Here is a 14,520-nt window from a genome sequence, read left to right as displayed (position 1 = left end):
AAGCTTTTGGTCTTCACGATTGAGTATGATGTTAACTTGAGTTACTCATATTTGCCCCTTACTTGCCATGTTAAGGATGTTCCCTTCTTTTTCTTTTTCTGAGTGTTTTTTATCAAGGAAGTGTACTGGTTTTTGTCAAATGTCTTTTCTGCATTAAATGATACAGCCATGTGTTTTTTCCCTTCATTCTACTAATGTGATGTCTTACATTGATTGATGGTTTTTAAACAAAATTTTTCTTTTTATTGTATTTTTTTGAAGATACATAGATCACAAAAAAAATGTTACATTAAAAAGTATAAAGGGTTCCCATATACCCCACACCCACCCACCTCACTCCTCCCACATCAACAACCTCTTTCATCATTGTGGTGGATGTTTTTATTTTGAACTGCCTTTGCATTCATGATGTATAATCCCTTTAATGAGTTTGGTTTGCTAGTATTTTGTTGAAGAGCTATACATCTGTTCATAAGGATATCGCTCTGTAATTTTCTTTTCTTGTGATATCTTTACCAGGTTTTACTATTATAGTGATGCTGGCCTCATAGAATGAATTAAGAAGTATTCCCTCCCAATTTTTGGAACTTTTTGAGAAGATTAGTGTTAATTCTTCTTGACTTGTTTGGTAAAATTCAACATTGAAGCCATCTGGCCCTGGACATTTCTTTTTTGGGTGGTTTTTGATTACTGATTCGATCTCTTTACTTGTTATTAGTGTGTTGAGATCCTGTATTTCTTCTTGAGTCGGTATAGTCATATGTATACTTCTGGAATTTGTCCCTTTCATCTAGGTTATCTAATTTGTTGGCAGACCATTGCTTATTGTATCCCCTTATAGTTCTTTTTGTTTCTGTAAGGTTGATAATAATGTCCTTCCTTTTGTTTCTGATTTTAGTTGTGTGTTCCTCTTTGTTTTTTTGTTAGTATAGCTAAAATTTTGTCAATTTTATTGATTTTGTCAAAGACCCATAATTTGGTTCTGTTGTCTGTTTTTCTTTTCTCTTTTTCTTTTATCTCTGCTCTAATCTTTATTTCCTTTCTTTTTCTCATTCTGGGCTTGGTTTGCTCTTCTTTTTCTGGTTCCTCCAAGTGAAAGGTTAGGTTTCTGATTTGAGATCTTTCTTCTTTTTTAAATGTTCGTTTACTGTTATAAATTTCCCTCTAAAGTACTGCCTTTGCTGAATCCCATAAATTTTGGTATGCTGGGTTTTCAATCATTCGTCTCAAGATGTTTCCTGATTTTCCTTGTGATATTTTTTTTAAGATTTATTTTATTTATTTCACTCCCCCCCCCCCGCCCCACCCCATTGTCTGCTCTCTGTGTCTACTGGCTGTGTGTTCTTCTGTGTCCGCTTACACCCTCAGTGGTACTGGGAAACTGTGTCTCTTTTTTGTTATGTCATCTTGCTGTGTCAGCTCTCCATGTGTGTGGCACTGGTCAGGCTGCAGTTTTTTCATGCAGGGTGGCTCTCCTTGCAGGGTGCACTCCTTGCACGTGGGGCACCCCCACATGGGGGCGCCCCTGCATGGCACCATACTCCTTGCATGTGGCAGCTCACCACGTGGGTCAGGAGGCCCTTGGTATCCAACCCTTGATCCTCCCATATGGTAGGTGTACACTCTATCAGCTGAGCCTCGTCTACTTCCCTCCTTGTGATTTTTTCCCATTGGTTGTTTACCCTGAATTGCTTTTAATTGGAAAGATACACTTGGCCTCTTAACTATTTGTCTTTAATGTAATACTTTGTAGTTTTACCTTTTTTAGCCTGTAGTTGAAGTCTCCTAATCAGGGTAGGGAGTAGGGAGATGTGGATATTTGAGTCAAGGAATTATAATAGCAATTGCCACCACTAATGGCCTACCATTTGCCATTCTTAATACTTTATATATATCTTATTACATCATTCTATAGCTTATTAAATATATTGCTACTTATTTTCTTTTCATTTATATAAACCTCTGTTGGTATGATATGAATAGACAAGCTGATAGTGTCCTATTGGGGGATAGTGTCTTATTTCTTTGATAATGTTGTCCATTGTTACCTGAGTCCTGTAAAAGGTCAACATTGAATATTAAGAGAGAACTTGTTTTTTTTAAGCTCATATGTATCAACATTGAACTCAGTTTGTTGCCTGTGTTTGTGATATAATGAAGTGTGTGATTGACCGAGGCTGTTTCTCACAAAGATAGTTATTCAGGAAAAAATTCTTGTGTGGTGCAGTGTGGCAATGAAAAGCTACTTTTGCCACTCTGACTTTGGTTTACTGTTGGCCCTACAGAAGGTTTATATACGGCTGCAGAGAGCTGCCTCTATGCCACTGTTTTATGTAAACATGCTATAAATATTCTTTCCTGGGGGTAAAGTTTATGAAGTTAACATTTGTTAAGATGGATTTCTGTATGCTCTAATTTTAGCATGAAAGATGTGAAACTCTATTTGGCAAACCACATCCAAATTCAGTTATTAAGAAAAAAAAGAATTTCTTAGGTTCATCTCATGAACTAATTTTATTCAGTTCTTGATTACATTTCCTGTGTGTAAAGCATGTTTCACACTTGGTAACTGATTCTCATTTAAAGAAAATGAATGGCCAAATTAAATGAAGGTCCTTTTGAGCAGTTTCCAAGTTTGTGCATTCCTGATTGGTTTTGTTTGCCTTATCCAATGACGAGAATAATTCTTTGTGGCCAATTTCATTTTAAGAGGGCAATGTTGAGTGATTTTTCATAATTTAATATATGAATAATTATATTCCCTTCTTTGTGTTTGACAAAACTTGGAACTGAAATCTTGACTTTTTCTTTCTGGCTCTGCAGAGTGTTTTGGACAGGTGTATTGTGTTGAATTTTATGCCATTTAAGATTTGTTTTTAATTTTTAAATGACTGTTGTATCTTTGTGAAGCAATAAAAAAATAGGAAGTAGCAACATAATAAAAAAGGGATTATATTTTCCTTTGCTCACACTCATGATGCAATACAAAAGAGGAGAAAACTTTCTAATAATCTTTGACCTGTGAGTGTATTTGTAATGATATTCTTTTATCAGTTATTTGGAATTTAGTTAATTAGAAGACATACTTGTTTATTAATGGTAATTAATATTGTCCCACAGGTTCTAGAATGTTCATTAATTTAAATATATAGTTTATATATTTTCTGATTCTTCCAAACTCTTTATTTCTTTAGTACAAATTTATGTTTTTGAAATCAGCAGACATGCTTACCTACAGTATCTTCTTTTTTTTTTTTTTTTTTTTAGATTTTCTGGTAATGTTTATTTTTAAAAAAATCTAAGTGTGTCATGTGTTACACATGGAAAATATGTAGTTTTTTTTTTCAAATTCTACTCAATTTATTCATTTTTTAAAAAAGATATTACATTAAAAAAAATGAGGTCCCCATTCGCCCTCACCCCACCACTCTCCCCCCAATAACACTCCTACAGTATCTTAAATGATACCTAGAGATACTGTGTACTGGATGGTGAACAGCTGTTTTTCCATCTATAAAGAACAAGTAGAAATGGATTTAGATTATAAGAGGGAAAATTTTGGTTGGATATAATGTAATTTCTAATATTAGGAGTAATAAGATACATCTTTATAGCTAATATTAAGAATATTGATACTTAACCTTTGAGTATATACCATGTAGCTGACATTATATTAAGCAGTTTACATATATTATTTTATTTATTCTTGCCAAGCCCTAGGGTTAGAAGCTATCATTATCCCTAGTTTGTAGATGAAGAAACTAAGGTTCAGAGACGTTGAATATCTCACTAAGATTACACATCTAATAAATGAAAGCCCCAGAGCTGGAAGCTAGAACATCCTGATGAAAGTGCCTGTGGTATTAACCACAGTGTAATAGGAAGAGGATTAACCAGAGTTGCCCATTATTCTAAGTATTCACCAGTGATGGTGAGTCATTTATAGATCGTAGTGGATGAATGTGAGTAATAGAAGCAAAGAAGTGCTGCTGTCATGATTTGTTTAAGAAATCCTATAAGTAACAATGTGTCCCTGATTTTTTTTTCTCAGTAATTCCACTAGGTTATGAATTCCATAGAAGAATACTGTGGTACATATGTGAATTGTACATAACAAAATTGTGACAGTTCAAATCCTATTGAGAACGCAAAGAGGTTTCTATATTATTTGAAGAACTCAGAAATTAGCAAGAAATATATTAAGACCCTTATGCATAATAGGCAAAACATATGAACTATACAAATGTAATTGGAAAATGAAAAAGTTCCGTCTTTCAAGTAATCAGATAAATGCAAATTTAAACCATAATATATTAATTTTATCTAGCAGATTAGCAAAAATTTATAAAATGTTAATACCCAAAGCTAGTACTCTCATTCATTATTGATGGCATTTTAAAATAGTATGTTAGAAGAATAAAATAATTCTATCAGTAAATAAACATCCTTTTTTTCCTAACACTAATTCAGTAAATATGAAATGGCATGTGTTTTTTCCTTCTGTATTGACAAGCATATTTTATTAAGCAGATCTACATTAGACAAGAAAATCTTTGCATAAACAAGATTTTTATGTATTAAGTACTTTTTTGTTAACTTCAGGAGAAAACAAAAGCTGTTCAGCAGAAAAGTTGATTCAGTGTTTTCCTTAAAATTAATAACTATGAGAGAGGTGTTTTAATTGCCAATTCTTCTCAAGCCTAAATTGCTTAATAATCTACCAGCATCCTGACTATTTAAGTATAATCTTTGGTCCATAAGTACATGTGTATTTTATATATGTATTTTATGTATGTGTTTTGTATATTCTATAGTTTTGCCATGGGTTTGTGAAACTTGGAAAAAGTAATTTAAGCTCATTATCCATCCTCTGTTGAAGATGCCCTGGGATTGTTGAAAAGATTCTCTATTTTAAAAAACTAAAGAATGATGAAATTCGTTTTATTAAAGGTGTGATTTCCTAGTTTTAAAATTTGGTTTATATTTATTTAATGTAAAGCTGTGACTGGTCAAGTAACTCCAGTATTAAAACAATTATTTTACAGGTATTCACAGTTTTATATGGAAGATAGCTTTTGCCATTATAACATGTTTAACCATCATTTCTTTGATGGAAAGGTAAGAATTATGACAATTATCTCTTCCTTCTTTTATTGCAGAATAACAGACTCAAGAATACTTCCTTTGTGATTTATCTAAGTTCCCACAAGATCAAATTGTGGCCCTTCAACCACTGATTTTTTTTTTTCATTCACTGACTTCATTGAGTACCTAGAAGTGATCATTTTATTCCTCTTTCATGACTTTTCACTTATTTTTGGATAATGACCCACATTCTTAACCAGGGCTGGGTGGCTCTGTGTCCTCTGACCCCTGTTACCTTTCCAGTCTCTCTTTCCCCTGTTCCCCCTGCTGCTGTTGGGCTCAGAGCACATGGTTTTCATCTTGGACTGGTCAGATACCTTTCTACTGCAGGGCTCTTGCTCATGCTGCTCCCTCTGACTTCCACTCATCCCTTTGCCTTACTAATTTCAACTCCTCCTTCAGATTTCTGTTCTAACACCAGCCTCCCCTGCCTCCCAGACAAGATAAAGTTCTCTGTAAACTTACTACTATAATTAAATAATTAATTTTTTGTGGTTCTCAGTTTGGTATCTGCGTCCCTGATAAATTTTGTGTCCCAGTTAAGAAATTTATGTTTATATTAAACTAATCCTTAAAAAACACACAGGTGACTTTAAAAAAGGTTTTTTCAATATGATGCTAATAATGTCACTATAAATGAGCAACATAGCAGAGCTGGTATTTCTCCTATTTTGGAGTGCATTTTTAGGCCTATTACAAAATAAAAACTAACCAACCAACTAATCACACCTGATGGGAACTTGGCCAAAAATATTTTGAAATTACTAAGGACACTATTTAAAACATACACATGGATATATGGATATATATCATCTTTTCTTTTTTCTTTTTTCTTTTTTTAGGAGGTGCTGGGGAATTGAATCCCAGACCTTATACGTGGGAAGCAGGCACTCAACCACTTAAGCTATATGTGCTCCCCATGTTGTCTTTTTTATTGTGACCCATGCTGTAAATATATATTGTGCTTTGAGATATTAGCTAATGAGACAATGAAATCATGATTAGTAAGACTAAAAACTAAACAATCTGGAAATGAAAACAGGCTCTAAATCACTGGTTGGGATTGAAAAATGATTGTCCTGATTTTAAAAGTATAACCACTGATGAAGTCTTTCCATTTGAATCATTCTAACATTGGAATTTATGTTTTTCAGCTGTGATAAACATTAGAACCAAGTATCAAAATAAACAAAAGTAAAAATTAGACATGTTTCACTGTTTCCCAAAGGGTGTGTGTGGTTGATGATCACTGGGATTTGAGAACTGATTAGATGAGAGTGAAAGAGAACTGGGAGTTGAAGCTACCTGAGAAGAGATGATGAGGGAGCACTCATCTAGGACAGTGGCAGTGGGAAAAAGAGGAAAAAAATGTATTCTGTAGGCATTTCACAGGAACAAACAAGATGTGGTATTCAGGTATACTGGAGGAGAAGCCAAAGATGACTTGCTGCTACAGCCTGGATTCATATTTTCTTCCTAAAACAGGGGGAAGGGAATTTTGGAAGTTAAGTTTGGAAATGTTGAGTTTGTGGGGCTGGTGGGTATTGATGTCAAGTTACCAGTAGGGTCAATTGGAAGTGTGGGGCCTTAGGGTCCGGGGTGAGCCAGAGCTAGTACTATCATAGCAAACCAAATTTGTTTTACTACCAAATGCTGCTTAGTGAACTAGTGAAATTTTTTTTAAAACCATACCATCATTTTACTTTTTATTTTGAACAATAAAGACATAAGAAGGGTGAAATTGTATTTCAATTCGAAACAGTTGGCTGGCAATTTTATATGTTCCAAAAAGGTAGCATGTATATTTTTCTAGGAAATCTATGTAACTTATTATAGAAAGTTTATGGAATAACTTTATAAGTTTATAGAATAAGTTAATTGAATGACTTATTAATAGAATAAGCTTCTAAGACTGATTTTTACCTTTCCTAGAAAAAAGCAGTCATTCAGCTCAGGCTTTCCTTCCTCTATATTTTAGAAGCAACTTTTAACAAGCATTGCAACTATAGAGACTGTTACACAGAAAACTAGTATTTTAATCGTTTTACTGTATGTCCTTTTTCTCCCTACTCCCTGTAATAAGTTTTTCAGTAGAGATTTTCTGTCTTCTAATCAATCACTAGGTATTTAAGTGTACTAGATACCATTAGATTCCAGGATGCTTTAGAAGATATAAGACTCTGCCATTCCACATAAATACTTTACAGCCCATTACATTAAAAAGTGGGAGTTCTTAGCACAGGATTTTCTCATAGCAAATAACATAGTTTTAAAATAGCCATCTTCTATACATATTTCAAGCTTTTCACAGTTAAGGCATATGCCTTTACCAGTTATGCAGTTTTTTTCATGTGCTTTAAGCATAAAGGGGTTAAAATATATATAGAGAATAACTATTTAAAGTACCAAGAACTTTTTTCATGGTAACTGAGATAAAGGAAAGAGTCAAGGAAGTGTTGACCTTGGTGGCAAAAGCAGGCATCTGTATCCCATAGGTGGCCAACATTATGACCTCCCGCAGCTCATGAGGGGATATTATACTATGACATCATACTTGGGAAAATATTCTTTGCTGTTTTTAAAGTTTGGTTAGAAGTTTAGGCATTGTTTACTTGTTTATTTTCTTTTTTCCACTTTTAACTTTTAATGAATTTGAATGTTTTTCAATATCATCATCTTTGCTTTAAGTCCTTGTTCATGTAGGTAGGTTAAGGAATTACCTGGCAGCACTTATATGATTAACCTCCTTACACACATTCTCTGCTGTAGGAGTTCCTATAGGGAGTTAATAAAGACTCTCTTAGGGAAAAAGAAATAGGATGTTATAGTTTTTCCTCTCTTCAGTTGTATCTTCTAAATTGACTTAGTAGAACAATATATTTTTTTATTGTAAAAAACACATAGGTTTATTAAAGTTTAAAGTGCCATTAAACTTTAAAATCTTGTGCTATTTTGTATACTGTAAATGTTCATTTACCTTTATAGATGAGTACCTGAAAACTACTACAAAGTCAGTAGATCAGAGATACTGTTAGACTTTTAGCTCCAACTTCTTCCAAAGCAAAAAAATGGTAAATACCCTAGATGTTGGTTAATGTTAATGTCTCAATTACTATAAAATACTTTTATCAGCTTATTGGTAAAATGTGTTAATAGAATGGTTTCATGGCCTGGATAAGCTTTGTAGTTTGTGACCTTCAGTTTATTTACTTACTGTGCATGTTCAAATATATCTTGTCAATTTTCTGATTCTCCAAGACATGAACATTTAACTGATAAAACACAGATATACTTTGTGTCTGTTATTAAACTGAACTCATGGTAGTGGACAAACCAGATAGGGAAAAAATGTGCCTTATTGATCTTTGTGTTCCTAGTGTTTAGCACAGTCCTTGGTTCTGTTTGTTGAATTGAATTGAATGTTTTAGATAGTCTTTATGGGCAATGTATCACTCTTTTAGGTTACTAAATTTAGTTTTTTAATTTAACCATTTGGCATGTGTAGTCCTCTGATAGTGACGGTGTTCGAATTTGCAATTTAAAAAACCTGCTTGTCAAGGAACCCAAAAATAAAATCTTTCAGGAGTGGCATGAGAGGCTGCTCTTCAATATGTTGCTGAGGGGCTCTGGGGTGGCTGGATGGGTAAAGTTTTCAGTACTGAGAGTGTCCCTGAATCTAATGTGTTCTCTTCTAAATAGGATGAAGTGCTTCCCTCTATTCGAAATTTTGAAAATGAGTTTTTATCTGTTCCAGGCTGCCCTTGACATATGCAGAGCATTTTTACGGGAAGATAAAGGTGAAGGAGCCATTATGGTGACAGATCCTCCTTTTGGTGGCTTGGTTGAACCTCTGGCTGCTACATTCAAGAAGTTAATTGCTATGTGGAAAGAAGGTCAAAGCCAAGGTGTATAATTGATTACTTACTACAAAATAAACATATATCTATTTGCTGTCAAATATTAGCAGAGTCCAGTGGATCAGAGCACTGCTAAGTATACATCTCTTGAGTTCTTTTTTTAACAGACTTATTTGATCATGTGACAATCTTCATTATCATGATACACTTTGTATTATCCTCATTATGTCTTCTTAAAATGGCTTGAATGAAAATATTTGTTTTTGGTGGGGATAGAGGACACTATGAAGAAAGGCAATGAATTGTCCTTCTTTCAATAAATATTTACCTAGTGTCTACTACGGGTCAAGTTTAGGTTCGGGAATAGACTAGTGAATATATTGGACACAAATCTCTGCCCTCATGGACCTTACCTTCCCTGTCCCAAGGCGCAAAGAAGGCACCTAATCTCCGGCTAAGAACTCTAAACTTTGCCAAGATTTAGGTGTGAAGAGCAGACTACAGTAGCCTAATAGTGTTATCAGTGACAAATAGATACCTGATCCTGAAGGGGTCACCTGAAGGTGGCTTCATGACCCGCCTTATTATTCCATTTGAAGTGTTTAGGACTTCAAAGTATTTTACATAATTATCTAGTCAATGCAATCACTTTTTAGATATAATTGCTAATTTGCAAATTGATAGTCAGGAATTGTGAAAAGATGTCAGAAATTGTGTTATCAGGCTTCTCCATTAATTGTGCTACATGTGTGCTTTGAGGACAGAATGCAAACAGAGTCTAAAATATGATTCATATCCTTAGGTATTTCTTTTATTTATAGTTCTTATCCACTTACCGGAGTAGATAAAATCAGTGTTATTTGGGAAGCAATAAAGAGCTTTGTGAGCTTGAAATCTGGCTCTGCCATTTATTAACTGCGTGACTTGAATCTGCTACTTAATTAGTGTAGTGCAGCTTCATTCCCCCATCTGTAAAAAGGGGTTATTAATATCAAATCTGGGTAATTGTAAGGAAACAATATATAGAAACCTAGCATAGTGCTTGGCCTAAACTAGGTGCTCTGTAGATGATAGTACCATTCTCTGTGTCTCACAAAAGTTTATTTAGAGAATATTGTTTTTAAGAATCTTTCACAATTCAGAAGATTGATTTGCTCCTGTAAACTGAAATAGTGAGGTGTGGCAGAGCTAAGATTCAGACCTAGGGCCTTCTGCTCCCTGGTCCAGGCTTCCTTCCACTGTATCACAGATACCTTCAAGGGCTTCAAAGTGGTACAAATGTATTTTTGTTTGTTTGTTTGTTTTTCTTTTTATTCTTTTTCTTTTTTCTTCTATTTTTCATTTTCTTTTTTTGTTAGTGTCTTTGTCGTTTCCTAGACTATAGTGAGAGAGAGATATACATAGCTTTTATATACTCTTCGTACCTGTGTTTAGATATAAAAAACATTCCTGTTGATCTTTGGGAAAGGTCAAGTTGTAAATGGCACTCTAGCGAGCATTCTCTATTTTTTTTTTATGAGTTTTAAGTTTATTGGACAATTGCACTTTAAGTTTATTGGACAAATGCACTTCTGATAGCAGAAGTTTTTCAGTTATAGCTGCCTAATTTTTTCTTTAATACTGGTTTCTGATTTTTTTTCTCCTTTTTTGTGATCCATTAGATGACAGTCACAAAGAACTACCCATTTTCTGGATTTTCCCCTATTTTTTTGAATCCCGAATTTGTCAGTTTTTTCCAAGCTTCTGCATGCTGGATTACCAGGTAGAGTAAAAATATTATGTCATCTGGTATGGTTGGGCAGCGGGGATGGCTATTCTGCTTAAATAATATTCTAATAAACCTGTTCCATCATTTTTTGTAAGCTAAAATGTTATATGCTATATTGAACACTAAAATTATACCATGTATAGCTTAGGCCAGTAGTTCCTGAATGCCACGATATCCAGGGTGCTTGTTAAAAGTATAGATTCTTGGGTACCAAAATAAACCTATTGAATCAAAATTGGGGGGTAAAACCCCTGGAAAAAGTATTTTTCCATGCTTCCCAGGTGATTCTGAAGGGAGATAGGTTTTATTAAGACCAACTGTCTAATCTTTTATAATCATCAGAAAATTTCTTAGCACCCCAGGAATCAGTTTTCTCTGTTCAGAGGTTGTAAAGAAGTAAATCATTTTTTTTTCTAGTTGATAGAATGCACTGTATGCTTTATTTTACCACTCAGAAGATGTCAGGAACCCTAAAGAGGGGTGTGTACAAGATCTTACAAGGTCTTGGGGTATCAGAGAAGGCAGAGATGCTGAGGTCTGATTGTAAGTATGCTGATTCAGAATGCTATTTACTGAAGTGAGTAGATCTTCACATTCCTGCTAATGGTTATTTTCCCCATGCCTTAGAAGGGAATAGGTGCCATTCCCATCTGTGGCAGCTCCATCCTGCCACTCAGGTTCTCCTGCTTTAATGTCGGTTTTCCTATATTCATTCCCTGGGGCTTTGATGTTAACCCATTGTCACTATCTTTTCACATGGTAACCAAGTGGTTACTGCTTCCTCTGTCTCAAATGACATTCTTCCATCTCAGTGTCCTGAATAAGAGCCAGCCTCTGATGAAAGGTTTTTAACCTAGAACTCCAAGTGTCTTCACTAGTTTTTCCAAGAGAATACCTGTTTCCAGTATTTCTAATCTTGAAGGCAACTGCCATTATGAAAATTGTTTTGGTTTTCTGAAAGAAATGATTTTATCAGAAATGAGGGGACAAACCCTACCTCTGATTCCATCGTAAACAGCAACTAGACAATTTTGAATTCTGCTTTTTAAATTTTGTCTTATATAAATGTACATTTTCGAATGTAACTATCTAATCTTCATGCTTTTAGTAACTAATATTTCATAAGCAGACCATATTATCATTCCCTTTTTGAACTTATAGTTTGCTTCCATCTTTAAGGTTTTATAAATAACACTGCCATAAACATCTTTTTATACATATAATTTTCCCATATTTTAGATAAATTCCTTAAAATAGATTTCGAAAGCTGAGATTACTGTGTCAAATTTAATGGGCATTTTTATGGCTATTGACACATTTTACAGGTTCCTTTCCAAAAGTGTGTGGTACAACTAGCCTGGACTTCTTGAGCTCTGCTTCAGGCAAAATCTGTATCTTAATTCCTTTCAAAGCTGGTTTACTCTCCTTTTTAGGGTACCTAGTTTTCTGTTCTTTGTCTAAGGAATGTTTCTGGTATTGACATTTGCAAAGCAGAGATAGCTGACATATCCTAAAGATATTAACTAAGTAAACTGGTTTTAGTTTCCAGCAGTACTTACTGCCTTTGACAGTAAATTATTGTCTAGTACAATGTCTGGCGTATAGTTGGAGCCCTATAAGTGTATGAAAAGAGCATGAACTCTGACATCAAAAGGATCTGGGGGGAGCGGATGTGGCTCAAGCAGTTGAGCACCTGCTTCCCACATGAGCTGTCCCAAGTTTGTCTCTGGTGCCTCCTAAAAACAAAAACAAATAACAGAGCAAACAAACGAAAAAAACCAACTCAGGAGAGCCGATGTGATGATGTGGTGATGTGGTTGAGCTCTGGCTTCCCATATACAAAGTCCTGGTTCAATCCCCAGTCCCAGTACCTCAAGAAAGAAAAAAAAGAAAAGGATCTGTGTTACAGTCTTGGTTCTATCACTTTCTAGGTAACATCTCTGAAGACCTTATCTGCTAAATGAGCATAGTAATAATATCTACCTTATAAGATTTTGAGTATTATATGAGATAGTTTATGAAAAGGCCTAGCTCAGTTCCTAATCTATAGCAAGTGGGGAGTAGAGGATGTTGCTAACAGCATTATTTATTACCATTCAGATAGTTTCAAGGTGGGGGTAAAACTCTTCCTCAGATCCTTTCTTTGTACAATATCTGAGACATTTAAACCGCATAAGACAAGGTCCCTCAGAGAATTACTGCATCAACATTTCAACATTCAGAGAAGAAGAGTTTTCATTCTGGGCAGAAGTTTAAAATGGTGCCAAAGCGAAAGAAGGTAGATGCAGAATAAAATGGATGAAAAAGGTTAATGTGAAGTAACTATTTGTTTAGGCAGCCTGTGTTACTGAGAAAGACCTTTTTGGAAATGTTGGAGTTTTATTTCTGATAAACAGTTCCAAGTTCTAAGCTTATTGAAAATAATTATACAATGCAGTGTAGTGGTGAAAAAATGTTCCCATTAGGTCATATGTATCTGACAGGGTGAAAAGCTGTCATTTCAATAAAGAGAAAGTCAACCTTTGAAAAGAAAAATGAGGTAAAATCTATAAATCAAAAGAAATACATGTCTTTCATGATTCTTACTAAAGGTAAAAACAGTCTTGCCCATGATCTGCTAATGTTGGAGAAACTAATTTCACCCCATTTGAAACATTATACCTCCCTTTTGATGATTTTCCTATTTCTTTTTTTTACTTCATTTTGAAATACTTTAAACTTACTAGATAGTTACAAAAATAATATAAACCCCATACAGTGAACTACAACATACTTCCAACTCCTCTACTAACCAGATGCAGTAATTTTAACATTTTGCTATGTTTGCCCTCCCTCCTTCCCTTCCATCCTACCTCCCTCCTTCCTTCTCTCCCTCCCTCCCTTCCTCCCTTCAATCCATCTCTCTATTAATTCAGTTTCTTTTTTTTTTTTTTAAGATTTAAAAATTTACTTCTCTCCCCTTCTCCCATGTTGTCTTCTCTCTGTCCATTCACTGTGTGTTCTTCTGGTCCTCTTGCATTGTCATGTGGTAACAGGAAACTGCGTCTCTTTTTGTTGTATCAGCTCTCTGTGTGTGTGGCGCCAGTCCTTGGTGGGCTGTGCTTTTTTCACGTGGGGTGTCTCTCCTTGGAGGGCGCACTCCTTGCATGTGGAGCATCCCTATGCAGGGGTGTACCTGTGTGGCATGGCACTCCTTGCACGAGGCAACACTGCATGTGGGCCAGCTCGCCACATGGGTCAAGAGGCCTTGGATATTGATCCCTGGACCCTCCATATGGTAGGCGGACACTCTATCAGTTGAGCCAAGTCCACTTGTGTATTAATTCAGTTTCTGAAATTTGAGTGTGGGTTGCATACATCATGCTCCTTGAACACTTAATGCTATCATTTATTTCCTAAGAACAAGGATATTCACTGTAACCATGACATAAGTGTAGTTACCAAGTTCAAGAAATTTTGCTTTGATATAAAGCCTGTATTCTGTATTCCAAATATTTCCTCTGTCCCAATAATGTCCCTTCGAGCCTTTTGTCCTCCTTTACTAGACCCCATCCAGTATCATGTATTTAATTTAACTATCATTGATCTTCAGTTTCTTTCTTTCTTTATTTTTAACATAAACTTTCCCATCTCAACACTCCTACACATACCATTCAGTGGGATTAATCACATTCACAATGTTGCAGTAACTTTACTACTTCTATTACTAAAACTTTTCCATCTCTCCAAACAGAAACTCTAAACCTATTA

General features: G+C 34.9%; 1 protein-coding gene across 2 annotated transcripts in view; it reads left to right on the top strand.

Moving 5' to 3' along the window:
* The window catches only part of ZCCHC4 (zinc finger CCHC-type containing 4), a 57,505-nt gene that overhangs the window by 24,047 nt on the left and 18,938 nt on the right, over positions 1-14,520 (top strand). For both annotated transcript variants that reach the window (XM_004461807.3, XM_071217152.1), the window contains exons 6-8: positions 5,046-5,118; positions 8,900-9,050; positions 10,664-10,764. In XM_004461807.3, the coding sequence (XP_004461864.2) occupies positions 5,046-5,118; positions 8,900-9,050; positions 10,664-10,764 (325 nt within the window). The remainder of the gene's footprint in view (positions 1-5,045; positions 5,119-8,899; positions 9,051-10,663; positions 10,765-14,520) is intronic.

Source organism: Dasypus novemcinctus, chromosome 1, assembly GCF_030445035.2.
Source record: "Dasypus novemcinctus isolate mDasNov1 chromosome 1, mDasNov1.1.hap2, whole genome shotgun sequence".
In the NCBI taxonomy this organism is placed as follows: Eukaryota; Metazoa; Chordata; class Mammalia; order Cingulata; family Dasypodidae; genus Dasypus; species Dasypus novemcinctus.
The sequence above is the reverse complement of the archived record's forward strand: the minus strand, read 5'-3'. Positions and strand labels throughout refer to the sequence as shown.